The 27800-nt window shown below is 43.8% G+C and overlaps 1 protein-coding gene across 3 annotated transcripts in view; it reads left to right on the forward strand.

Annotated features, from left to right (window-relative positions):
• GOLIM4 (golgi integral membrane protein 4) overlaps window positions 1-25593 on the forward strand; it is a 69717-nt gene extending 44124 nt beyond the window's left edge. Inside the window, exons 6-16 of one of the 3 annotated variants that reach the window (XM_037046592.1) lie at window positions 3145-3227; window positions 3753-3836; window positions 7038-7196; window positions 9322-9675; window positions 11321-11592; window positions 12049-12128; window positions 13499-13608; window positions 16720-16887; window positions 17209-17277; window positions 23884-23964; window positions 24272-25593. In XM_037046592.1, the coding sequence (XP_036902487.1) occupies window positions 3145-3227; window positions 3753-3836; window positions 7038-7196; window positions 9322-9675; window positions 11321-11592; window positions 12049-12128; window positions 13499-13608; window positions 16720-16887; window positions 17209-17277; window positions 23884-23964; window positions 24272-24421 (1610 nt within the window). In that variant the 3' untranslated portion in view covers window positions 24422-25593. The remainder of the gene's footprint in view (window positions 1-3144; window positions 3228-3752; window positions 3837-7037; window positions 7197-9321; window positions 9676-11320; window positions 11593-12048; window positions 12129-13498; window positions 13609-16719; window positions 16888-17208; window positions 17278-23883; window positions 23965-24271) is intronic. The other 2 variants (XM_037046593.1, XM_037046594.1) reach the window with 2 other exon arrangements.
• The last annotated feature ends 2207 nt before the right edge of the window (window positions 25594-27800 follow it).

Genomic DNA, 27800 nt, shown 5'->3' on the forward strand with positions numbered 1-27800 from the left:
AAGGAGTGGGAATTAAAATTTCATAGGTGCCTGACTTGTGCTTGGCATACTTGACCGCATTAGTTCATTTAATTTTAGCAGTATCCCTAAAGTGCAGGTTTTCTTAAAGATGTCTACTCTATATTCACCCCTTTCTTTGAAACAAAACCCTTGCGTCATGCAATTTTAACAAATTAAGTATAGAAGTAAGAAGTAAGAACCATGGAAAGCGGGAGGATGTGCATGTGAGTTCTACAAACTAAGATGATGCGAGCCTGTCACCTGCTCTGATCTCCCCGGCACCCAGGACAAAGCAGAACTGCAGTACGTTGTAGAGGCTCTTGTCCTCAGGAAGAGTGCTGACCGATACCTGGGGGCAGCGGGGGAGAGAGACCAAGGGAGAGAAAGAGGGAAAGAGCGAGAGAAAACACTACTTTTGTTGCCAATTAATTTTGGGGAAAAAATTCTGAAAGAGACCTTAGCCAACAGAGTGTGAGAATGCCTTGGTGACACTTTTGTAAGTAATTTCTGAGGCAGCAGTCTTCTGGGTCACGATCCTTGATAAAGCTTAGGCTGGTAGGTTAAAGCCGATTGTGGTAGGCTCAGGTCCGCAGTGGCAAACTAGGGTGGGTAGTCCAAGTGGTAGCTGGCAGCTTCGTGTGACATGAGGAGAGAATTCAGGATTCCGAGGGAGAGGAGCTGATAGCATATAAGCTTAGGTAATCATTCCTTTCATTGTCACCATCGTGACTGCTGACACTGAACCAAGTGTTCGCCATGTGCCAGACCCAGGTGAAACTCGTCATGCAGTTTTCTTGTTTAATTCTCATAACCTGCAAGGCAGGCGTTGTGGTCAGCCTGATATAACAAGTGAAGAAATTGAGGCCTACTAAAGTTGAATAACTTCAGTTAACACAGCAAAGGCATGGGAGCCACCGCCGTTAAATTTATAATCTCTAATTGCTTTCAAAGCTCGCAAAGTTTGGGTATTTCTAGTGTGTGTTCCTGTGTGTATATACCGAAGCCCCGTCCAGACAGCGACACTTTTGCGGTCCTCTTAGATTGCCGAGGGTCCTGTTTCGACCTTTGAAAAAATCCATGATCACATGCGGATGGATAAGCTAGTCACTGGGCGCCTTGTCATTCCCCACCTTGTTGTTGATCTCTCCCCCAGACCCAGCACAAATTCCACACCCAGGAGTCAGCAGGGGCTCCGCAGGAGTGAAAGTGGACAGGAAATTGGAGGGGTGACTTTGCCCTCAAGTCCCCCATCTGCCACGGATGAGAGTAAACATTACCAAGACATGATCTGCTTGGGGAGGAGAGGTGGCCAGTTTCGCAGGGGAAAAAGGCCTTGAGCCCCTTCCTCCAGGGGCCTTTATTGGCTTGTAATACACAGGAATACTGGGCAGCAAGGATCAAACAGTAGAAAGCATTTCAAAGAAATCTGAGGGCTTAGTCTGAGTGAGTGTCTGTCAGGAAAGGGGGTTGCAGAAACTTTGGGAGACATACTCATTTCCTGCTCAGACCCTTAACATATGAATGAAAGCATTCTTAGCAAAGCAGGTTTTACAGAATTTTTAGGAAGTCTTTCTTATGCCAGATTTCTCCCCAGATACTGCTCTAGCAAGGCAAGGAGCTGCACCCCCTCCCCATCAGCCTTTCAGGTTTAAGTGGATTAGAGCAAGGAAGTGCTTTTCCTAGAGGACATGGGGACTCGGGCTATGTCAGAATAGCCGTGGAGCAAGGGTCCATTGCTCCCTCTTTGTCTCAGCCCCCTGAGTTCTTCCATGATGGCCTCCTAAGTGATCGAGTCTGGCTTAGGCTGCCCCTCTCTGTGAGGAGTCGTACCCGTCATCAACATTGACCATGCTTTTGGAGGCAGGGGAGTAAGTTGAGGCAGCGTTTGCTACCAGAGACGAGCCTTTGTCTCCTGTGGCTCACCTTCCAGAGGTCGTTTGCTCATCCTTAGCCATGGCGGGTAGTTACAGTTCCTGAAACCAGGCAGAGCGGTTCCCAACAGGAAATATGTAGAACGATGGTGACTGGCACTTTTCTTCAGTGCTGCGTAGTGTGCTGGAGAGTTAGGGTTTTGTGGGCAGCGGGGTTGCTGCCCCTTAGGGACAATTCGCCCCCAGCACAGCCTAGGTTTGTGCCTGCTGTTCCTGTGTAATAATTAATAACAGCACCCGCTTTCACTCTCCAAAGCATCTCTTGGGAAATAAATGGCATGTGGTCACCATTCTACCACCCGACTTCCACTGAGTGTTGCCCATGAGAATGGGCCGAGTGTTGCCAGTTTTATTAGACCCAGATTCCTGATTTTATAAATGGACAACTACTCAAATGTGGAAGATTCTTATATAGGACAATGTTGCGAGGCAAAAACAAAGTTTGTGGCTGCCAGTTTATACCATTTAATGTCCAGGTACAGGGAATGTGAGAGAATTACCAAGAAGATAAGAGCTGGGGGTCTAGAAGAATCCTTAAGTTACCGCAGCTGTACCCTGGACAGTAGGGCACGAGGCTGGGGAGGTTTTAGGGCTTCTCTATGATTGCTGCTCTCACCGTGGCACCCAGGAAAGAACTTCCCCAAAGAGAATTTGGAGCAGCCAAGAACTTAGTGGTAGGAGAACAAAAGTATAGTTGGAATTTTTCAACAGGTGTTTCTTATTCCTTGAGTTGCCTTTATAATTGAAATGCCTTTTGGGGGGGGGTGGAAATTTTTCATGCACTGAGAAATAGGGTTTGTGCTTTTTGATAACTGTGTCCTTAACTTGTAAAGAGACACACCTTGGACCACCCCTCCCATCACATTTTATTCCTAAGGGTTTTCTTATTAACAAAACTGTACTTGAACAAGAATTAAATTAAAAAAAGAAATATTGCATTTTTAACTCCCGAGTAATTAAAACTTCTTAACTTCTTCTATGCTGTATAAGCTGTTGAAACCTATGTGAACTACCAGACCAGCTTGTACTGTACTGGGGTGTCCAACTGAGTCCACGCCCAAAGGGTGTCGTTTTTTCTGATGTAGAATATTACATTGTCAAAGTTCAAAACAAATCCTAAAACAAGTTATGTGAAGCTTTAGATATGAAAAGATTAGAGTGAAAGCCTAAAAATTCTAAGGTTTTATGTGCGATTTTTCGTTTTCTAAAATAGAAACGGCGTACAATTTGAGAGAAGAGAATAGACAACTGAGGAAAGCACACCAAGACATCCATACACAGCTCCAAGATGTCAAGGTAAAATAAACCCTTGTGTTCGACAGTTCTCTGTTCGCCTGGTTTCCTTTGTCTGATGGCTTTAAAAGCCGTTCCCTAAACGACCTGCAAGTCCACACTGTTAATCTGGGCTTTGCGTAAAGCAGAGTGCGCCTGGTGCTTCCATCACTTCTGCATTGGAAGCTGAAAGGAGATGGTCTGCAAATCCCAACATTTTCATTAGTACTGAAATGATGCTCTTGCTAGACGGTTGCATTTGAATGTGCTTTTATTTACAAAGGTTTATTAACAATGAAATATTCATTCCTTTGGTTTTGATTTTATTGTAAGTGATTGTGATTTCTGGGTAGCACACTCTGTAGATTTTAGAATACTGCATTAATCATAGCCGTCTATGCAAATGATTTTTAAACTCGATAAATGCTGTGACAGCAAAGAAATAAATAAACAAGTAAGCAGTGTTTGGGTTGGTCATACCACTGTCAGCCAAAAAAGAATTTGTCTCAGAATGTTAAAACTCAATATGTAAAATTCTTTTTTGTGTAGCAACAGCATAAGAATTTACTCTCCGAGCATGAACATCTTGTAGTGACTTTGGAAGACCACAAGAGTGCACTAGCGGCTGCACAGGTTAGCAGGGTAGCAGCCTCTGTCGGTTCTTTTTCAAGTCTGCTTAACATTTCTGAATTCCTTTGTGCATGTAGTCTCTTAAAAGCCAATCTGCAGCGAGTGCCTTAGCACAGAGCTATCCTGATCCCAAAGATCATGCATGCTTTCAAAATTCAGTCACGAGAATATGAAATAAACCTTTGATTTTTTTTTTTTTTGCACTGGTGGTGTAGTGCATATGACCGTTTCTACGCTGCCTCGGCCCTTACACACAGCCTTCGGATACTTGTTTAAATCCTATGGTCTCTTGCCACTGTCTGACCTGTGTTGACTCTTGCTTTAGGAGTTCCAGGGCTTTATGACACGAGCTACCTAAGTAAATTATTCTCAGACTTTTTCTTTCCTCCCTTCCTTGCCACCAGCATTCCAGCTGAGGGCCACACTCCTTTTGGGTCTCGGCTTAGATGTTGTTGCTCAAATTACAGAAAAAAGGAAGAAATCTCATGTCCGTAGAGAAGGAAAAAGAAGAGTTGTAATTTCTACTTGTTTAAGCCTAGAACAGCCTGGCACAAGGCAGGCCCTCCGCAGAGAGTCCCTGCGTGAACAAATGAACAGGCGCCGAGGCGGGAGTGCGGATGGGAGCGATGCCCTGCCGAGTGGTTCACAGCTTTCCCGCAGAAGCAAGGGATGGGGTGGCTGGCCGGTCCCCGTGGCTTCCTAATCATCCGGTCTTCACCTTTCTTCTCCTGGAGGGATGAAGAGGAAAGGGAGAGGGAAAACCGACCATCTGTATTTATCAGGAGACCATGTATTATTTTCTTCTCGTTATAAAATTATTAGAAGTCTAACACGGTGGGCCCTGACCCGTCTCCGAGGCTGCAGCGCCTGCATTTGCGGGATCCCTTTCATGGCATCGGTTTTCATGAGTATCCATGCGTGTCCGTGGTTTTCATGAGACCCATTTCATGGTATCTCCCTGTAAAACTAGCTGCATGGTGATTTTTTTACACATGTCTAAACAAAAGAGATCTCAGAGGGATTATGTCATTCAAAACCTTCATTATATGTCTTGTTAAGTAATATATTATTTCATGTGAGGCTGTTTTTTTATACTGAAAACTGTGACAAACCAATTTGAATAATCTGCATGCTATAATAGCCATAAATATTAGACCAAGCAACAATTTAAGGATCCAGATAAATATAAGTAAAATAGTTCATTTAATGACCATGGTCAAATTCTGTAGGAAGCACACTGGAAGTATTACTGACAGGGTTTTTTTGTAGAAAAAGAATTTTTAAACTTAACCTGTATATATTTTTCTATTTCTTTAAATATCATTTGACTCTTTGGGGAAAAAGCTCCAGGTTTGTCCTGCTTTTTAAAAAAAGTAGTTATGCCACACTAGGCATAATACTTAATTAGATTGTCACATCTAATTCCCATATTAACATTTTCTCTGCATCTTAGAAAACAAACACTGTTTAGACATCTGCTTTTCTTATATAAATCATCTTATGAGACAATTTCATGTTTAAATATAGCTGAGAGAGGAGAAAGCAAGAACAGAATAGAATTTGAGTCTTTAGTTATTGGAGATTATCATGAGAATTTTACATACAGAATTTAATATTTACAGCCTACTGAGTTACCTAGTGCTGTGCTCATTTATGACTAAATGATAGTGAGGTCAAAGGGAAAGAAAGCAACCGGGCCAACACCAGAAACGCGCTGGGAGACGGGGGCCTCCTGACATCTGAGTCCCGCTGGACTGGAGCTGGCGTTTTTGCAGACCGCCCTCCGCCACAGCTGCCCCAGACCCACCGAGCCCTAACTACCAGAGTGGGGGCCCAGAGGCCTACACTTTTAACTCGACCCTTCCGTGATTCCTAATGCACACGAATATTTAAGGGCCACAGCATTAATTCCTTTAAAGATTATCTATTTAGGAGGACAGGAAAGAAGAAAGGCTAGTACTAAGGTTTGTATGTTCTTCCCTGTTTATCCTAAAATATTAAAAGTATCACTCTGAGGACATCCATTGTTTTCTTCCTTGACCTCCAAGGTTGGTTGACAAAGGTTTTGATAGATTTCTGAGCTAAGGGCCACCCATGAGCCCTGCTACACACCTCTGTACAAATTACGAAGAAGCACCCCGGGAGGCAGATTCCGCCAGCCGAGACCTCTTCACCTTGCGTGCATTAGAAAAAGGCAAAAGGGGCCTCTTCCAGGGGATGGAGGGTGCTGTGCAGGGAGCTTCAGCTACACGAGCACCGGCCGATTCTGTCTGCAGCACCTATCTGCTCTGCACACCAGGGCGAGGCGGCCCATCCGGGAAGCTTGTCCAGAATGAGGTTTCTGTATTCCTTGTGTTTCTGCAACTGTGTGTCTGCACACACACCATTTGTCTTAGGGTAACGGTGTTGAGGCGTATGATGAGCTAAGTATACACAGTGTCTATTTTCTTGGTTGAGGTGTGACTCTTTCCTGCCTTTCTAGCTCCTTGTATTAAAAGCATTCCACACACACATGCCCTACCACATATACACACAGATACATTGTTTAAATGCCTACATGAGTGCCTTTATCACTTTAGGAGAGAAGCACAGTCAGGACTGAGAAGTAAAAACCCAGCTTCACGTCATATCTATGCTATTGCTTTCCAAACACTGCAGAGCACCACACTGCAGGTGTTTGGGGGAGCGAGAGAACCCAGTGGAGCACAAGTCGACTGGGAATAGGGTGGCCTGTGTGGTTTTGTGTGTTTGTATGTTCGGTTCCTTATCCTCAACTTATGGTTCTTCACCCCTGGAAAATGTTGCTCAGACCATATTGGTAAAAGATATCTGTACCTGTGTTTGTAATTATGTGAATTTTTATAGATTTTTAGATGCTGTAAAACCAATTGCATAGGTGTCTTTCAATAGTGATATTTATACTAGGAAGTCATACACATTCTGACTTTGTTTAACGTAGCATGGGAAACTAACATCTGTCTTAGATATTTTTTTCTGTTTCCTATAATTCAAATTCTAATGTGCATGTGCTTAAAAAAGGTTAAGCATGTTCAAGTAAGACTAGCTAATGCATGCAAACAATCTTCATATTTTTTTCTAACTTGTATTTAGGTATAATACTCTTGTTTATTCTTCCAGTGAACCCTAATACCCATCCATGAGTGATCTCTTTTTCCCTTTTCAAATGGTGCAATTTCTGTGCAGACTCAAGTTGCGGAATACAAACAGCTGAAGGATACTCTGAACAGGATTCCAAGCTTTCGAAAAGCAGAACCACCAGAGCGGCTGAGTGTCACGCAGGTGGCGCATTCTCCACTGGGTGACAACACAGCAAGGGAGAGCCCAGCCAGAGAGCCACAGCAGGTGAGAGGCTGGTGACCTGTGGTCAGGTCACTCTCCCTGTCAAGCTGTCCTCAGGTAAACTGCTTTTCCTGCAGAACAACGGTCCTTAAATTTTAGTGTGTATCAGAGTTCCTAGCAGGGCGGTCAAAGCAGAGGTTGCTGGACCCCAGCTCAGGGTTTCCAATTCAGCTAATTTGGGGTGAGGCCCGAGGATTTGCATTTCTGATTCAGCTGGTCTGGGGAGCACATTTTGAGAAGGAGTGCAGTATTTCCTGGGAAAGACACGGTGGCTTTGTCTTTATTCATATGGGTCTATTTGTTTGAAAGGGGTTGTGGTGTCCTGGGATTTTGTAAGTTTTTTTTTTGTTGTTGTTGTTTGCTTGTTTGTTTTTAGAGTAAGACGATAAATGATCACGAGTATCTAATTGATAATCAGCCCACTCAGATATTAAAGTGGATGATATATTTGAATTTGATGCAGGGCTAGGCCCCTGTAGAACACACCAGAGTCCGCATTGAGAGGCCGTTGTGAAGCTGCCAAGGCTGTGAGTGCTGTTGTCACCACCGACTTTTTTATGTTCCCATTCTTCATAAAAACTAAGCCTTGCTTCAGAGTCTCTGATGAACAGGACATCAGAAGTGGTGTCACCCTAATCATTAATTCTTACAAGTCGGTTTTGCAAATTACCGGCGTAATAAAAATGGCAAGTGCGGTGACGTTTCCCCTGGCAAAGTCGTTAAGTGAACATTTGAGCAGACTTGCCCCCAAGTTCCCATCCCAGGGGAATGAGTAAGTGATGTGAGTGGACTTCCTGTGAGTCCTCGGCCCTCGCCAAGCATTTCTTCACAGCCAGGACTGTGTCCTCGAGGATCCTTGTTTTTTTTTTGTCTGGGTCTCGGGTTACCACTAATGTATGAAAACACAACCAGATCCCCCCCCGGGATATTGGTTTTATTCTCTGCCCTAGTTGACTAACGGTCTACCAGGCTCATCTTTTACCATCTCAGAGCTTTAGTTTTCCCACCTGCCAGGTGGCGATAGTTGTTTTCTGCTCTGAGCTTTTGCCCAGGGTTATCGTGGAGATAAATGACAGGAGGTTGAGAGCAATCCATGCTCTTTAGAGAAATGTTTCACGTCACCCCAGGGCAGTGTTATGTCACAGTCGCCAGGTGTGTGAGGATGCTGGTAACACGTACATCTCCAAAAGTTTTCCTCAAATGTCCGAGGAAGGACATTTCTTCTAGGTTTATTTATTTATACCACCCATCTTCTCAGTTACACTCCTGTGAATTTAAGGAGAGGCCTTCACATTTATTTCAATTATGGGAGAGCAGTCTGACCAAAGAAATGATCTTTTCTGATAAACAAAGGTGGGGAAGGGTGTTGGGAATGCCCCAGTTGATGTTATATAATCTCTGTTTGCTCCTTCTTGTCTAAGATCATGTAAAAATTCTGAAACTTACAGGGAAAGTGGATTTAATCGTCAATTTTAGAAGAGAGGTACTCTTTAGACACATCATTTTGTGTTGTTGCTAAGGTTCCCAGTTTTCTGTACTAACAGCACAAAATACAAAAGCCTTTCTCTGGTTTACAAAAAACTCACTGCTTTAATACATTGAATAGGGTTTTGTTTCTGGTTAATGAGCACTATTTTTAGCTAACGTGGATGTTCATTAGTAAAGGCAGTCTATTCTTTTATTAGCTAATACAAGATAAACCTGACTCATCCTCAATTTGATCTCATCCTTTTCCAATTACTAAGGCAAAATTTACATTCAAGAAAAGTATGTAAATGTTTCAGCACCAAGTTTTTACCCCCTTTTTGTTCTAAGGGGAAGGAAGGGCCAGCTTGCTTTTGATGGAAAGGCCTGCTGAGAGGCGGTCACTTACAGGCTTTACCTGGAGGTCTTTGGCCGTGTCCCCTCCCAGGTGGAGCTCTGCTTTCCTTGTCTCTGCTTCAGGGGTTGGAGTACACAGTGAGAGGAGGTCGGTGGCTCCACCGAAGCGGCGCTTTTAGTCAGGACTCTGTATTTCTAGACTCTAGGATTTTGCTTACGTTGTAACGGCACAGATGTGTTGGTAAATAAATTACATCCCTGCTTATGAAATAGAAGAGTGTCATTTCCAGGGCTGTGTTTGGCCTAGGTGTCTCGAAATGGTCACGTGTGGCAGAGGCATGAAGCCGGGCCTGGGAGAACAGAAGAAACGAAACCTTCCCCTCCCCCTCGGAAGGAAGCAGAATTTCAGGCTCCAGCGGAGCAGAGCCAGCAAGAAGAGGAAGCCAGAAAGCCGGAGGAGCAGCAGGTGGAGGAGGAGCACAGGAAGGCCCTGGAGGAGGAGGCGATGGAGCAGGTCGGACAGGCGGAGCATCTCGAGGAGGAGCACGACCCGTCCCCAGAGGAGCAGGACCGGGAGTGGAAGGAGGAGCGCGACCGGAAGGAAGACGCCCACCTTGTGGAAGGGCCTGCTCGTGCTGAGGAAGGCGGTCACCCCCCTCAGGTGGGCCTTGGTTCAGTTTGGCCTGGTGAGAGAGGATGCAAGGCTTTGTTTTCAACTATTAAAGGAAAAAACTTCCCTATATATGACAGTGTCTGAAATAAGAATGCGAGTGATTTCACTGAACGTGGCATGCACAGACTTAAGTTTTCTTGTGTAATGTTCATAGCTGAGCCACTTACCTAAGAAATATCTTTGGAGAAAGGACAGAGTTGCGGGTGTGTGTGTCACCGTGGGTCCGTAGTGCACAGTTCAAAGGTCATGTGCTCATGTCCCTTTCACAGGGTAGCACAGGGGAGCCCCTCCCTGGGCCCCTGACTTTCTGTGATCAAAGGTCTCCTCCTGTTCGTTCACTGTCAGATGTGTGCTGGTTCTTGCCCATTCACCTTCAAGGTGGTTATTAAGTTACCAAAAAGCTGATCTCATGGCTTAAGGACACTCCACTAGCTGAGCATGTTTAACCTCTGCCCAAGCTCCCCCGACTGAGCATGCCCCGCTCACATAAGTAAGATTTATATAAATCATTAGTATATTTATCAACTGTACTTTCAGAGAATGTAAAGCAGCACTGAATGCAGCTAGGCACCTTTCTTCTCCTGTCTCTAAGTTGATACTCAACAATAGGCTACCTGGTCTTTGCATGGATACTGAAGCTGTTACTGGCCTTGAACTTTCCAAGGCTTCAAGCTGCTTGGAACTTCAGGCTGAGTAGGTATGGAACCCTCTGCAGCTGTACTGCAGTGCTGCAAACTTAGCATCAAGAAGCCTCTCCCAGTTTTGTGTCCTTTGTGGCTTTCGTCAAAGTGATTCCTGGCTGAGTGTACTTGTATCAGCTGGGGGGGGAGGACAGCATGGTGGGAAGCAGAGTTTAGGAATTCCTGTGTCAGACTTTCTTCTGATCAGAAGGCACTATCTTCTTACTCATTCTTTGTTTCTTGGAAGAAAATTGGTTCTCTGCTTTTCTGCCCTAATCTGAAATTTCACTCTTTCAGTGATGTTTCACCTGAGATTGGGACATTGCTAGGGTTAATTAAAATCCCTCAGGGTGTTAAACTCATTTTCATCAGAGGCCACATCAGCCTCATCAGCTTCTCGGTTGCCTTCAAAGGGCCGAATGTAATTTTAGGACTGTATAAATGTGACTACTCTTTAACTAGGGGCAGGGAGCTTGGCTCTGCCACTGGGTAGAAACAAGATGCTGGTCCGGATAAAACAAGGTGGCCCTTGGGCTTCTTGCCACCTGTGCACTAGATTTTTAGCCTAAAGCTCACAAATTGCCCCAGTGAGTTTGAGGTCACCGAGTTCCCACTTATAGCAGGGCTGTTTGAATGGAAGTTTGATTAGGGTTCAGAATTCATGTCTTCTGTTTGCCTTCTTCCTTTTAAGAGGGAGCACACTGAAAACTGGCCTTAAAGCCAGTAAATCGGGCGGTCAGTTGCTGAGAAGCTAAGGGCTGCTCACAGGGAGTTGGAAAGTGGGAGTGGCAGTGCCGGGTGACCCTCGAATGCCAGGTCTCCTCACAGTTCACCTGACAGGTACAGAGGGGTGTCAATGCACCATCCCTGCCTCCTGAATCTGTCATGAGAAACAATGGGAGAATTCAGAGGACCCGACTGCTTCTGCTCAACTCCAGCTGATTTTTCCCCAGGTACATTCTTCAGCTGAGCCGGTTACCAAGTTCCGATCACCCTACGAGGAGCAGCTGGAACAACAGAGACTGGCAGCGAGGCGCGCAGAGGAGGCCCAGCGGCTGAGGGAGCACCAGGAGGCCCTGCACCAGCAGAGGCTGCAGGAACACTTGTTGAGGCAGCAGCAGCAGCAGCAGCAGCAGCAGCAGCAGCAGCTTCTCGCGCAGGAGATGGCCCAGCAGAGGCTGGCCCGACAGGAGGAGGGGAGAGTACAGCGCCCGGAGCAGCTACGGTAGCCCCCTCTGCTACATGTGACGGAGCCTCCTCCCGTTTCTATAAGCAGATGAAACACAGCTTTGTGCATTTATTGTCCATGAACATGAGGGACTCAAATTGCTCCTGTAGCTGAGGCAGAATTAAGTTCCAAATAGTTATTTCATCTTAAAAATAGTCAACCTTTTTGTGTGTGCTTAAAAGTGATAGTGTAGGTCTCAGGATAACCTAGCAGGTTTTATGCTAACTTTATTTTATTTTATCATTTGAAAGGCAGTTTATCTTTTCTAAAGTATCTTTTTGAAAGTATATCCAGGATCTTTATTAAAACTTAGTCACCTAAGTTTTTTAAAATTTTTTATGGCTTAAAAAAGTTGAAAAATTAGTTTATTACTGTCTTCAAAGATAAATGACTTACGTCAAGCCGTGCTGCTTAATTGTGTTGCTGAGTTGATGATGTCTGTGCCCCTTGCAGGCAGCAAGCTCATTACGATGCTGTGGATAATGATATCGTTCAGGGAGCAGAGGACCAGGCCGTGCAAGAGGAAGGAGGCGGTGAGACCCCTTAGATGATGAATGCTTTGATGAAACTGCTCGGTAATATGTGCCCACTCAGGGTTACACGCGTGTCTGAGTCCGTGTGGAGAGACTTGTGTTCCGTGTGTCTTCGGTGGTTGTGTTTTTCTTCATCCTCCCAGACAGTGCGCAATGATGGACACGGTTGCCCAAGAAAATGTTTCCTTGGTAGCACTTTAGAGTGGAAAGGAGATAGTAGTTTCAACGTGTGTATGCTAGTCACTTCTGACATGTTACCCCAGAACTGTTAAGACTTTGGGAAATCTCTTTGCTTTCTCCTTGCCTTGGAGGCTTTTGGATCATTGCCTTAAAAGTTTTCAAAAATTGAGCCGATAGTAACTTGCCATTGTAGTGTGCATGTGGGGTATGGAACGTATCCAGTGTGGCTCTTTCTGTGATAATAGAACTGGAGAGTAACCGTCTCTCCGACAACACTGAGATATGTATCCTTCCTAAGGGGTCTGAAGAAGGAGGATCACCCAAACTCCCTCTCTAGCCCGTATACTGTATACGATACTGTATAGCCCTCGGAGTCAAGAAATTGTTTTTCTTATGTTCCCTGTGCAGCACTGGAAGCTTTTTTGTTCTTTTATCAGAAAGGTTAGGGGATGGTTTGTTCACTTCTTTACTTAATGAATCCCCCGGTGCACTTGAAACCTGATGGTAGGTTACCGTGTCCTTGTTTTCCACAGGTTAAATCTTCTCCATCTATGTAACCTTTCCTCTTACGACTTACTAAAAAGGTTATTTGTTCTCTTCTATGCTCTTATCTAAATTCACTATCTCAAAAAATTTTCTAAAAGCAGCTGGTTAGTGTCCATGTGAGTATGATGTGGATGTATCTGTGCCGTGGCCGTCATCCTCGCTCTGAGTCAGAGGTCACAGGGTGGGCACTGTTTGTGTTTTTGGTCCACACGTGGGGTTGTTCTTCCCTTTATTTCCTGAAACAGTATCCATTTCTTCTCTTGGTACCTTGCTATTTCCTCTGATACTACCCAAAATTAGATGGTAATTTTAGCAACCTGGACTGGGATTTAACTGAGAGAGTTTTGATTGTGGTTGTTTTGCACAGTGGGGCAGAGGGGCAGGCACTGGCAGTCTCTCTTCTAAGCACAGAGAGTTAGAGTGCAGCTGCTCACCCTCACGTCTCCTTCCGCACACACTCGGGGAAAGGACGCGGTGGTATTCGGAAAAGCCGAGGCGGGCACCTTATTTTGAGTTAACCTCACTAGAGGAGAGACTGAGTAAAGGGTCCCTGGAAAAGCCTGCTGGTGGTGGTTTTGGTTTTGTGAAAGGAAAAAATCCTGTCCGGCTCTCCTGGACTGATGTTGATTTCTTTGCTTTGCCAGCCTATGAGAGAGACAACCAGCACCAAGATGAGGGGGAAGAAGACCCAGAGAATGGACACATGCCCCAAGAACAAGGGCTGCCTGAAGCTGACCCCGAATCTGAGGTGGACGTAAGTATCCCCTTTTCTGGTCATGACACTCGGCAGCCCACAGGGCAGAGAGGAAACCTGAAGGTTTGCCTGACACCGTGCCCCTGACTCCAGACAGGCCTGTTATTTCATCAGCCCCAGAGAAGGATGGCTTGCATGATTATACGATATGAGCAATGTTGTTAACTGTAAAACATGGGGGGCGGGGTTGATGAGAAGGGGTTAAAATTTGCCCTGGGAAAACATTAAAGAGTTTGTTCTCTTAGATTAGTGAATTAAAATTTACAAAAAGTAAAGGCAAAATTGTAAGGCATGGAAACCTGTAGTCATTCTGAAGGACGGTGTGGTGGGGGGGGGGAGGCAAGTGTGGGGGTTGGAGCAGGAACCAGAGAAAGAAAATGAACTATTATTGAGCATGGCGAGCAGCCTGCTGGGGCATCACATATGTCCCGTGACTGCAAGTTCCCAATAGTCAGTGACCATTTTAATAGACACATGGATTAGAATGCATGGTTTGCGAAGGGAAACAATTGCCCAGGTATCATGATGCTATGTTGTGTTTACCAAAAAGGACCAGGACTCCCAGTTCAGCTGGGTGGTCTGGGGCCTTGGCCTTGCCTCGGAGTACGGCAAGCCGTGTTGAGTGGGTGTGGGCTTGTGCTTATGTGGGGATGATTTTTACAACTTACTTTAGCTCTCTGGTCCTCTTTTGCTAGTGAACCAACCACCACATTTATAAAGTTTAGTCTGTGCTGTCCTATGGGCCCTGCATATATTGTCTCAACCTTATGGATTGAAAAAGCGTTCCATATCCTTCCTTGATTACTGTTGAGAAAGTCTTCCTGGTGGCTACTTAAAGCCACCTTGATGGAGACAGCTTTCCCTCATGTGGAGAGAAGGCGGGACACACTCTCCCACCAGCCCTGGAATTAGCACTGTGAAGGTGTGCTCCGGGGTCCCCTAGCCCTGAAATGTTTTTAGGAAAGATGAAGAGCTATAGAGACCAGGAGAGTCTGAGAGAGCCAGAGACTGAAAGAGCAAGGGAGTGTGCATGAGAGAGCAACAACGTGAGTGTGCAGAAGACTGGGAATGTGCTGAGAGGGGTGAGTGTTCAGTCAGTGACATTTGGGGACTGCTGTGTGCTTTGCCTACTTGACTATGTAATCTTTGCTGACATCAGTTTACTTGTTCTGGAGAACACTGGAAAACATTGGCCTCCTTTCCATACCTTCTTTTAGTTAGAAATTGTTAACCTGCTTGTCCTTCTGTCTTATCTATTTCATTTCTTTTTTCTCTTTTTTCAGATTTTATTTAATTATTTTTAGAGAGAGGGAAAGGGGAGGAGAAAGAGGAAAAGAAACACCGATGTGAGAGAGAAACAGTCTGTCAGTTGCCTCACATACTCCCATTCCGGGACCTGAACCACAACCCAGGCATGTGCCCTGACCAGGAGTTGAACCAGCAACCTTTCGGTGTGTGGGGTGATGCCCAACTTCCTGAGTCATGCCAGTCAGGGCTGTTTTTTTCTTTAATAGTTTTTTCTATTCTTCAGTTATATTTGACATAAAATATTACATTAGTTTCAGGTGATTAGACATTTATGTGACTTACAAAGTGATCACCTAGATAAACCTAGTCTCCATTTAACATTGTACGTAGTTATTACAATGTTATTGACTATATTCTCTGTGCTGTACTTTACATCCTGTGACTATTCTGTCTAACTCCCAAATTGTACTTCTCAATTCCTTCACCGTTTTTGAACTTTAGGGAGGTATAGTGGATCATCTAGTTATTTTACTGGGTTATAACCACCATGCCCATGAGGTCTTATTTATTACTTGGTCAGAGTTGGAGCTAGGGTATATATTTTTATTAAGTTTTACAAAAGCTTTGGTCCTTTTTTTTCTAAAGATAATGTGTGACTTTTTTTCTATTTCCACATGAATTATTGATAATGCACACACAAAAAAATGCATGTAAGAGATGGTGAAGTAACTGGAGCTTAGTGTGCAGGTTTGTCACTCTCTGATCTTCCCAAGAGAAGTGTCATTTGCACTTAAATGAAGTCCACAGCCAGGGATGCACAGAGAGTAATTCAGGGGAGACCGCAGTGAGCCCTCCAACACGTTCAAGGCTCTGCAGTGAACTGAAGTAGAGTCAAGTCTGGAGAACGCTGAAGGGGACTAAATCTTCCTCTGAGGCGTCACCATCTCCGGGAAGCGCTGGCAGCTTCAGTTAAGTGTCCCGTTGGTGGCACTGGAGTGACCGGGAAGCTCGCACGGGCAGCGCAGTGTCTGCTGAGCTCAGGCTCTATCTCTGATTTTTTATGAGGTCATGTTTCATTTTGAAAGGCGCTTTGGGAGCTTAAGTGGAAAATCGAGATAATTCTAAAGTTGGTAATATGGAGGGAATTCGTTGAACACAGGAACTGAGAGTTACTGGGGAGGAGGGGAATGGTCAAGGGAGATATTTTTCAAAATAATAATTGCCAACGATTGGGTTAGCTGGGTTCTTGTTTTCCTGTCCCTGGCCAGCGCGGCACCTCCCAGGGTCCCGACAGTACTTGTTATAGAGAAATGCGATCCGTACTAGAAATTGTTCATTTGCTTTTGAACTAGCCCTCTTCCTGTCTCCTTTTCAGGCCCCTCTTTGGTCCTTTCTGGTGTCAGCCTTATCTTTCTCACCCACTTACATGTGGGTGAAAAGCTTTTATATGGAAAGCTTGTCCGTATAAAAATCAGCACACCAGTACACGAAGTTACCATTTGCTGATCTGAATCTTCCATTTTAATTATTTCTCCTACTTGGTGTCTTGGTTTTTGTTAACTATTTTTCCCATGCCTGTTTAGTTATGCTCCCTTACTTGTGATAGTAGAGTTTTGAGGACCAATTTGGAATCACAGAAAAGGAGTGCCAGTCATATTTCATTCTGACTCATCAGTCCCGACAAATAAGGCGGGAGTTTTCTCTTTTGACAGTGGGATGTGGACTCATACGTCTTGTCAAGGATGGCCCTGCACCATCCTGTGAAGGGTGATTTCATTTTCTGCCCGTGGGTAGCCTTTCAAATGAAATTAAACTTGATCCTGGATTTCGAAGTGGCAGTTGCTTTTTATTAAAATTTTACAGAGGGCAGCTGTAGAGGATATAAACCCAGCAGATGACCCTAATAATCAAGGCGAAGATGAATTTGAGGAAGCCGAGCAAGTGAGAGAAGAAAATTTGCCAGATGAAAATGAAGAGCAGAAGCAAAGTCCTGAAAAGCAAGGGAATGCGGAAATGGAGGAGCACTTGGTGGTAAGCAGGGGCCTCTGGGGAAGGCGGCTTTAGCCTGGGCATTTTAATAAATGCCTGGTTTATGCAAAAGATTAGTCATAACCTACACTGACAGACGGTCTGCCTCTTTGGCTGGTTTTCAAGCCATTATATGAAATGATGTGTCTGCACTCCGAGAGGGATGGGCAGCCTGGGCTTTTTGTGTTGGGAATGATTACTCATTATTTCCTGGCCACCGATGCATTGAAAGTACACTTTTCATGGTGGCGTGCTTGTTCTTGGAGCACTATAAAATACATCTCCAGTGCTCAGTAACCGGAGCCTCCCCTCTTGTTCCAACAGATGGCAGGCAACCCGGACCAGCAGGAGGATAATGTCGATGAGCAGTACCAGGAGGAGGGCGAGGAGGAGGTAGGGCCGTGGAACATGCCGGAGGCCCATCTCACTGCTGGTGCCTCACACTGACCTTAAGCAAACCTCGGCGGCTTCGGCTCTGATATGCCTTTTATGGAGATGTTCAGGCAGGACGAGGCTTAGCAAGAGGAAATAGACCGTGACCGTGAGACATGGGTTGGAAGACCGCAATAGGCGCATGATGGAATCCCTTCTCTCCGGTTCTCAGTAGCAAGTGTGAACGGAGAAGACGTCTGGCCTCCCAGCAGTAGTGGACCCAGGCGCATGTGGTCTCTGCGAGGCTATTTTCCCCCGTGTGTTTCCCCATCAGAGAGGGAACAGCAAAGCTCTGCACATCCAGGCCGCCTGGCCTGACCGTGGGACTTTCTCTGTGGACAAGGCCAAGTGTGTGCCCCGCAGGGGGCACCCCACAGTGTCTGCCAGGTACACTTCACACCCTGCAGACATTTAAAAAACAAAACGTGTGGTCTCTACTTTTAGCCCTTTCGGTCCCAAGAATGTGGTATCTTAATTAAATTTAACAATACAAAAAGAGGAACAGTACGTAAGGGCTCAGTTGAATGGAATGCACTTTGGTAGGATTTCTGAACCTGTCCCTTTAATTTCCTTTTTTACTGTAAACTTCAGGCACATTGTTGTTAGTTAGGTTTGGAACATCGTGGTGCCCTGTTTGGTGACCGACTGAGGAGTGCTGTTGTTGTGGCTGCTCTGTCACCGCACTTCTCTGTACGGATGACTGAAGTACCTGGGGACGAGATATGGATGAGGCCGCGGGCCCCCTGTTTAGTCTCCCTCTGGACCAGTAAATGGTCCAGCAAATTAAATCCCCATTTTAGAGCTGCCTCTCAGCCAGGCATCTTGCTAGTGTGTGTGGCTTTGGCCCTAAGGGGCACCGCGTGAGAAGATGGACAGCTGGCAGCCTGGACAGACCACCCCGCCCCCCGAGACCCTGCACACAGTGCCTGTGCTGCTGCACTCACACACACAGTTCCCTTGACGAGGTCTGCTGTCTCGTTTTTATTGCATTTGTCCTCTGTCAGAGCCGTTGCTAAAATGCGTGCTTATACCAGGAAGACGAAAGGATGCCGCGCTCAGCAGCGTGGGCAGCCTGCCTCTCCAGGCACGCACGCTCGGACACACTTGGTCTTTCTGTCCTCTCTCTCCTCATCCTAATTAAGACCCCGAACTGTCTTATCAGAAGAGAGCATTAGAGAAACTAGCAGCCTTGAATATTAAGACATTTGGCAAGAAAAAGATATTCATCTGGACTTTTCTTTATAACAGGATGTCTAGACGAATATTACTTTATTTTATTAGGACAGATGCCGGGAGTCGTTTGAGAGATTAAAAGGAGAGAGGTTCACCTTGGCTTCCCTTTAAAAATTCAGAAGGGTAAACATAAAATTTTGATCAGTATTTACTGATGATTTCTTTATTCCTGTGTTAGAGCAGTTAAGGCAAAGAAGAGAAATCCTGTAATCCAGGAGGGATTGAGTATTAAAAGAAGAAAGATGGGGGGGCGGGGGGGGGCGAGAATGGTAGCCAGGCGGGAGGTTAGTCTCACCCATGACAGCCACTCCCTCGGGCCGGGCTCTTTCTCCCTCCAGTGGGCGGAACCGACTGAGAGCCTTTCCCTGTCCCTGCAGCAGACCCTGGTCCAGCTTCTCTCTGGCCAGTTCCCTGCCCAGGATTCCCGTGTCAGCATCTCCGTGCCCACTTTCTAACCCGTCTTGCACAGGCTCCAGGTTGCCACACCCTCTCCCTTAGGCCTGTTGCCCGGTGAGCTGAGCTCTCCGGGGAATTCAGTGTGCCCTTCTTCTTCCCTGAGTGACTGTCCTCTGTGCCCCCTGAGCGTCCCTCATTCAGGCTGTGTTGTCCTTTTCTGGTGGTTCCTGAGACGGTCGGTATTGGGTCTTACCACCCCTTTCCATAGTTCCCAGCTCTCCCCATGAGGAGGATGCAGAAACGTGGTTCCCAAAAACCATTCGAGGACTAGTTACGTTAGAGACAAAGTTCTCAGCAGGGCGTGGCAAAGGGGAAAATGAGAGGAGTCAGAGTATGGGAGAAGGCATATTTTGTTGTCAGTGATTGTGTGTGAGACACGGAAAACTACAGAATACTGTGTAATGCACATTGTTGTTATCTCCCTCTGGCCTCAGGGTCCCCTGGCTGCCCCAACCGACCACCGGGGTGTGAGCCCCACTGCTCCTGCCGGTGCCCCGCCCCTTGGGCGGAAGTGCATCACACTAGGGCAATCAGGGCCTGTTGGGAGGTACAGCACCTCAGACTGGTGACTGTGATTTTTAGGAAATTTGCACTGTCCCCACCTTTTGTCTCAGTGCCGTGGTGTTAGTCACCCCTCAAAGACAGAAAAAGGATGGCTGCGGACCAGCGTTCACTGTTCATTGTTTGGGATTGTTTGCAGGAAAGACATTCATATGCTTAGCCCATCCTCATGTCGCTAACTTAGCAGCTTATCTATTTATGAGCAAACAAGACAAATTATGACATTGCCCTAAAAAGTAGCTCTGTGTGCTTTAGAATTAAATGTTAAAAAATACGTAGATTGAATGATTGCTCGAAAGTGCTAAGTGCTCAGTTTCCCCAATACAACTGAAAACAGACTGATGTGAACACTCAAGAGAGCAAGCACGCGGTTCTTTACTTGGCAGCCCGCGGTGGCACTGCCGGCCTGTGCGTCACCACGTCAGGAGCTGTCTAGATGGCAAAAACTCTCCTGCGAAACATGGCTCAGCCAGCAGGGTGGGGCCCACCACTAAAGCCGACATTGCTGAAGGCCTTCCTTTGGTCACATTCCATCCATCCTGACTACTTACAGTTCAGCCTTCTGGTTCCCGGCTCCTCCCATGACAACGCTGATGGATCAAAGAAAGACGTGAAGACTGGGACAGGGACAGGGACAGGGACAGGGGTGGCTGGCGAAAGACCACCTCAGTTTTAGTAGATCTGTTTTGTTTTGGTTATTTATTAAACTTCACCACACCACGTGGGGACCATTTCTAAAAGGCTTAAAAAACATCAGAGTTCAGTGAACAAAAATGAGTAATGAGGAGCAGTGTTGGGAAGTCTTTAACAAAATGTTTGTATCAGCTTTAATAGGATACTAAAGAGGGCCAAATGTGGAAGACATAATTGGTGTATCTACATTATAAAAAATGCTAACATTTGGCTTCTGGTTATTAGTCCAAGCACATTTTAAAATTAGAAAGTCCATGTCTTTTTTTTCCTTTTCAGTAATGCCTCTAAGATGAATGGGAATTACAGTACTTTTGCCCCAACCATGGAAAATATGTTACTAGAATAATAATATATATTTATAAATCTAAACAATTGTAAGATTTTTTTATCTGTGGGTTCCCTAAATTAAAGAGGGATTTAAATCAGTACTCCCCACCTCAGATTATATTGACAACATATCCCAAGGTAAGAAAAGAAAGAATTCATAATATTTGTCACTCGAGCCAGTATCCATGTCACTCAAGCGAGTGACTCTTAGTGCTTGCTGTGGCGAAGAATCACCTTGGAGAGTGTGTAAAAAATACAAAGACTGGGTCTACCTTACCCTTGGAGATTTTGACCTTGTCTGTGGTGGACCTTGAAGTCAGAGTTGTACCCAAGCCCCTGGCTGATGCTGGTGTTGCAGGAGCACCCTGTTTACAGACACAGCCCCAGGACAGACAGTCGCAGGGGGAACTTGGGAAGTCCGACCCTGCTGAAACTTCTATGCAAATTACGTGTACCTATACCTATTGGCTGACGACTTTCTTACCAGAGTCATAAAGGGTCTGTGACTCCCCACACCCTACACAGTGATGAAAACCAGTACTTCTGCTGAGCACTGATTTTCTCCAACTCTATATTTTACAAATAAGAAATTTGAGCTTCAGCAAGCGAAGCTAAATGTTTGAAGGTCACACAGGTTGTTTTTGTCAAACCGTGACTAGAGCCCACCGAGGTCTTATTTTAAAGTACACCCAGCATACCCTCATACGTGTAACTAAGTAGTGGGTATGGGCCAGTTGTTAGAAGTTAGTAAATGCAGAAGGAATGATAGAATTAGAGTTACTGTTTCTATAACCCCTAATTAAAGCCACTGATGTAAGAGCACTCATCAGTGAATGATATCACTACCGAATGGAAGTTGGGGAATTTCACCTTGGAGGTCAGGCTGTCACCATCAGGCTCCCTGAACAATCCTAGCCATTCTGAGTGTGGGACAAATGTTAATGTACCTCCTGGTGTGATGAAAATGTGAAGTCTACAGCATCATCTCTGAAAAATCCTTGCTTTGCAAATTGAATGTGAATTCACTCAAGCCTTAAGCTAACTTACTTTCATAAGAAATGTGTGGGCTGAGGAATGAGTTAAGTGGTGCCTTAAAGAAGCGGATAATCAGTAACACTGAGGAGAAAAGAGGAGAACCTGAGTTAGGTGTGACCTTTGTTTGGATGGTGACGAGAACAAACCAACTGTAAATAGACATTTCTAAGCCAATCAGGACAGTGTAAGTATGGACTAGACGATAGATGATACCATGGAATCATTTGTCAGGTGGTTGAATGGCACTATGGTTACATAAGAAAAGCTCATTGCTTTTAGAGATGTATCCTGAGATGGGTAGGGATGAAATTATATGATGTGTAGAATTTTGAAGAATAATTCATCACAAAATAAAGAAAAGCAAAAGGTGATGCAAGTGTGGCAGCTTTGTGATGACTTTTGAACCTTGGTAATGACCATTAAGGAGTTCATGAAATTATTTTCTTTGTGTGTGTGTGCTTGAAAATTTTTAGAGTAAGAACAAATGAGCTCATTGTTAATACAGCTGGGAGAGCTGCAGAACCAAGGTTTTAGTCTGGGTTTGTCTGACCCCATAGTCAGCGTGTGACTGGCAAACTGGGGGCCTCGGCCTGTTTTGTGAGTGAGGTCTTCTTGGGATGCAGCCCTGTGTGTTTACTTGCATATCATCTGAGCCTGCTTCTGCACTGCCGTGGTGCAGCTGGGGAGTTGCTGCACCTTATGGCCGAGCAAGCCTGAATATTTTCTCTCTAGACCCCGTACAGAAAAAGTGTGCTGACCCTGACTTATGTATCCTTTCTGCCATTCTGCAGTTTCAAGGTAGTTTCCTCCCAACCCCAGCTAAGCCATGTGTAGCGTTCACCAGCTATAGAAGACATATCCACTCACTGAAATTGACCGGGACACTTGAGCAATTTAACGATGTTTCAATTAGTGAGAACTTAATATAGTTTGAAATAAGTGCTTCATCATTTTCATCACAGTGTCCCAGGGAATGTTGTTATGAGGTTCTGTGATGAAGGGCAGAACAATGTCACGGACACAGGTGGAGCCTGCTTGTACAATGTGTGTCTTCTCTCTAGCTCACCCCACCAGGACATGTAAATACAAAAGACACTCTATACCTCTGTCCCCAAAAGGAGTTTATTTTGTGCCAATGTAGTTGAGGGGCTGTGAGTCCAGTGGCATTGGGCTGGGTCGTGAAGGTGGGGCTCTGTCCAGGGCATCTTTGAAAGGCCATCTTTGTAGGCCCCTAACAGCCCAGGTAGGTTGTGGTCCATTCCTGTTGCACCTGGCCACACATCTCGAGACAAACCTTAGTTTCTTGGTCCTTAATTAGAACATCTGCATACTTCCTTTCTTTGCCCATTTCTGGGATTTTTAACACCTCCCCCTCCGCACCAAAAAATTAATAAATCAGGTAGTTTTATGTATTATTCTAGGAGACTTCCTCTATACCACGGTCTTTGGAGAGATCAGGTTTGCTTTTGGTGCCAGGACAGTACATTATGCTTAATCACTGGCCAGCAGTTTTTCAAAATGTATTCAAATGACTTAAACTATTTGGCATATGGTATGGTTTTCAAAATAGTTAAGTTAGAAAATATCTTCTAACATTTTTCTAAATCATATATTTTGTAGAATGTGATCATTAAATAGAGATTATTTTAGCAAAAATATTTGGGTGATTTCTTTGATTTGCATTTTGAAAATTAATTGGTATATCAATGACATACTAGCGATAATGTATATTACAGAACATTATTTAAAGCAAATGTCATGTTAGAACACTGAAAAGATGTAGGGATCTGAGGCAGTTTAATAACTATTCTATGAAGAAATTGAAATGGTTGTGTTCTGTGTTCTAGATATTTGAGCCAGAAATTTTATTGTTAATTATAAATATGTATATCACATTTTTTCTCAGTTTTCTCCTATCTTATATATAGGTCATGGGGTCTGTTTTCTGTGCTTACAGAGCAGATGTTATTTGTTTGCATTGATTCACTTATTCATTCATTCCACAGTATTTATTAAGCCGTGTGCCAGGCATGCTTCTAGGTACAGCAGACAGTTGAGTAAGGGTTTTTTTTGTAGCAGGTGTAGTATACATTTCTTCATAGGTAAGAGACAAGTCAAATATTTGGCTTTTATCTTTTTTCAAGTTTATTATTAGTTTAATTTTGTTGCTGCTACTTTGAGTGAACTTTTTAGAAATCACAATATGTTGTTTCAAGTGCCTAGATGATGAAAGTGTCACCTAGTATCTCTGGTTTGTTTTAGGTTCAGGAAGATTTGACTGAAGAGAAAAAAAGGGAATTGGAGCATAATGCTGAAGAGACTTATGGTGAAAATGATGAAAATGTATGTGTAGAATGTGCATTTCTGTCCAGCATGTTTGTGCATGTGTAGGGGACACATGTGTATAGTGGAGAGTTACCAGTCAGTGCATCTAAGGTGCCACAGAGTTTAACAGGTCACCCTAGACTTAGGAAAATTTGTGACAGTGTGAATGAAGATTAGGAAAGACTAGCACTGTTGCCTACTAGAACATTAATTTTCACTTCTTTCCATCCACCAAAAATGAGTAACTTCTCACCTTTTTGTTTAAAAGAAGGGATTATTTGTCTCACTAACTCTGTGCCCTAACGCTTTTATTTTTAACTTTAAGGCTGATGAGAAAAACAATGATGGAGAAGAACGAGAAGTTCGAGCTGACAAACACCCCAAAGGCCGAGAAGAACACTACGAGGAGGAGGAGGAGGAGGAAGACGACGGGGCTGCTGTTGCTGAGAAGTCACAGCGAAGAGCTGAAATGTAGCTGCACCCCCAGCTGACAGACAGCAATCAGCCGACAGATTCCTTACAAGCTGCTCAAAACTAAACCTGCCTACTGAACTCTAGGATATTTAATTATAAAAATTATGTATTTAGGTTTTTTAAACTTTTATATTAGAAATGCTCATACAATTATATATTTTGATAACCTAGGTTAGAGCTTCTTTTATATTCAAGCTAAACCTGAGCAAAAAGAAAAACAATAAAGCAAATCTTAGGCTCTGAATCTTGTTTTTCAAAGATATGTAATGTTGGAAAGGACATGGATTTTGTACATTTTTCAGCTTGTTTCTTTTCTCTGTTCTGGTTTCCAGGTATTGTGTTGGTTGCCTTTGATAAAATACAGGACTTCAAAATAAGGAATAGTGCAAAAATGCTGTGTAGACTTTAAGGAGAATGGCCAGTTGACTAATTGCCCCCTTTTTGAGGTCCTTGTGCATCATTCTGGTAGAATTTTCACCAGTCTTCGTATCTGTGGAGTAAGAGCCATTGAAAACCAACATTGTTTTCAGACTTGTTAGAACAGTTAGAAAAATATTTCACTTTACTTCAAAGCACAGCTATTCTTCTTGAAAGGAATTAAATTCAAAAGTGAGATAGTACTAAAATTCATGTAACTGTGTTCTGGACTTAGGTATTTCAGTATTCAGACAAGGTGTGACACCTTAGTGCATTAACCTTTTTGGAAGGACAGACACGTAGTTTAATAACTAATTTTCTGTGTGGGGGTGGTGTTTTCTACATGAGCACCCGTTCCGTTACTTTCCCAAAGCCACCTGGTGATATTTGTTTCATTATCTAATTCCCTACCGTAATATATATTTCCCCGGTAAGCTCTGTGCCTCAATGGGTAATCACTTGGACAACAAGTGTGAATATGAAGACATACCAAGCTATACAATTGAATAAGATTATTTTTCAAAAACTGTACAATGGTGTGATAAACCTTGGTGACTTTTTTGCCTGCTGGGGTTGTGTCTGCATTGTGCCCACAGATAGACATTTTAATGATGATGAATCATAAAACTTACTTAAAGAAGTGAAGAATCAAGAAATTCCCTTGGGATAGAGACATTTCAGTCTCAAGAATAAAGAGTTTCAGGTATATAAAATTAGGTTATGTAATTCATGTTTGTGGTTTTGTAATACTCTCAAATTAATAAAAACATTTCCATTGCTACCACTGTGGGATGAATGTAATTTTATTTTGTAGTGACCATACTCACGTATGGCTTTGATTGTCCCAGCTGAGTGGTTGTGTATGTAAGCATAGGAATGTTTCCTCAAATGTATTTTGGATTTTTAAGAATCCTAAATCAAATTTTACCTTTATGTATAAAAAACCCTTTATGTAATGTAAAATGTATAATATTGTACATAATATTCAGAATACAATTATTTTGGTAAATTAGTTTGTATTTTAATGTCCCAGTTGCAGTATTTAATTATTTGAAATATTGAAACTTGGTGATAGTCAATAAAGCTATAAAAAGGAAGTGATAAAAGTTTTAAAGTATGTGGTTTTTTAATGGTTTGTGATTTTATAACATTCTTTTTCTTGAAACAAATTTAAGAAGTACCAATATATATTAATAAATTATAAAATGCCTTTCTCAACCTGTTATTTTCCTTATACCTCTCTCTACTTCAATTGATGTGTGATTCCCCCCACCCCCCTTGTCCTAAAGAAAGAGCTAAGAATTTTTATTTTATTCGTGCTAGTTCTGGGGGAAGAAAAAAAACAGATACAGAATGTTTGAATGTCATGCACACAAACAGCAGAAAGCAGCAATCACAAACCACACTGCTCTCAGGGTGGCATAAGTTGTATGGCCATTTTAGCTGATGTTTGGAGGAGAACCAAGCGGCCAGAGTTTATCTACATCAATGAGATAAGCAGAAATAAATTGTCACTTGTACTTATCTTGCCAATTAATCTATGGCTTCTGGTGCAACCAATAAGTCAAAGGATTTGGTACTATTGATGTAATCAGAAGAGGAAAAAGGCACGTTTACTCGGGACAAAAAAGCTGCATTAGTACAAATACAGTGACCGGATAGTTACAAGAGTGATTGGAAAAGATGTACGAGTGAGCGTCTGAGCCACATGTGAGTCATAGTGACTCACTTCTATCAAGGAAAATACTGGTTATTGAACATCATAGTGTGACCAGTGTGTTCACAGGACCCACTTCATCCCACACCGCCCCTTTCAGCTCCTCACTCCCCCATCCCCCAACTGAAGAAATTTGTTCAAGACTATTTGACATCGTTTAATTGCTTTGAGGTCTGTGCTTTATTTTTAGTTCTTACATTGTGCTGTGCTAGGGCATGTTGCACGACAATTTTTAAAAATGAGGTCAACTTGTACTGAATCATCTTTTGGCCTTCATTGTACTATCTGTTCCTAGATTTCTTCTTTCTGTTCTGGCTACTCAGTTCTTCTTTGCAGAGTCCCCTTCCTATGTTTTTCCCTTAAATATCTCTGTTCTTTGACTTTGGACCTGGAGGTCTGCTCTCTGCTTCGCCCTCCCCCCACCTGCGTCTCAGGCATATCTCCTGATCCGTCTCCTCAGCCTAGCTTTCTATGACCTGTCCTGCCTCAGGTTTCTCATTTTCAAAGCTGAGCTTGCGTTTCCCACCTAAAACCCACTTATCTTTCTAGGTTCTACATCTCAATTCACCAAGTATACCAAAACAAAACAAACAAACAAAAAAACTTTGTCCTTGATTCTATCTTTTCTCCTTATAGTTGCTACCAGAGTATCCTTAACTTTGCCCATTTCTGCCCACCCACCCTTGCTGGTTCAGGCCCCTGTTATCTTTTCATCTGGACAATTTTAACAGTCCCCTAACTTCTCTCCTCACTTATTCTCACCTCCCATACTCTACAGTCTGTGCTAGTGCCATCATTCTAAAGTTAACACTAACACTACCACTTTACAAAATGATTCAGCAAGATTGCTATTGTCCATATGAGAAATTCCAGACTCTACTATGACCTACATAATTCTTCATGACCTGGCCCCATCTTACCTCTTCAGCCTTATAATTTACATTCTAAACTGAATCATAATACACATGACTCTAATATGTCAAGCACATTTCTCTCTTAATATCTTAGTAAGCAACCTTGACCCCTGTCCTTCAATGGGAGGTCAACCTGAACAAAGCCAATAAAACTAACCCATCTCCTTGGACAACATACTCGATCCGAGATGGGCACACGACTGAATTTCTTCCCTGGGGATTTTTGTTGGATGGCAATTACGGAGTTTCTACACATCTTGTAACAGCTTTTCTCCTAGACTATCTTTTCAGAAATAAATAAATTGCATACAACTATGCTTCTGATCCTATTC

The sequence above is a fragment of the Sturnira hondurensis genome, unplaced genomic scaffold (genome assembly GCF_014824575.4).
Source record: "Sturnira hondurensis isolate 20B ecotype Veracruz unplaced genomic scaffold, ASM1482457v3 Scaffold0005279, whole genome shotgun sequence".
NCBI lineage: Eukaryota > Metazoa > Chordata > Mammalia > Chiroptera > Phyllostomidae > Sturnira > Sturnira hondurensis.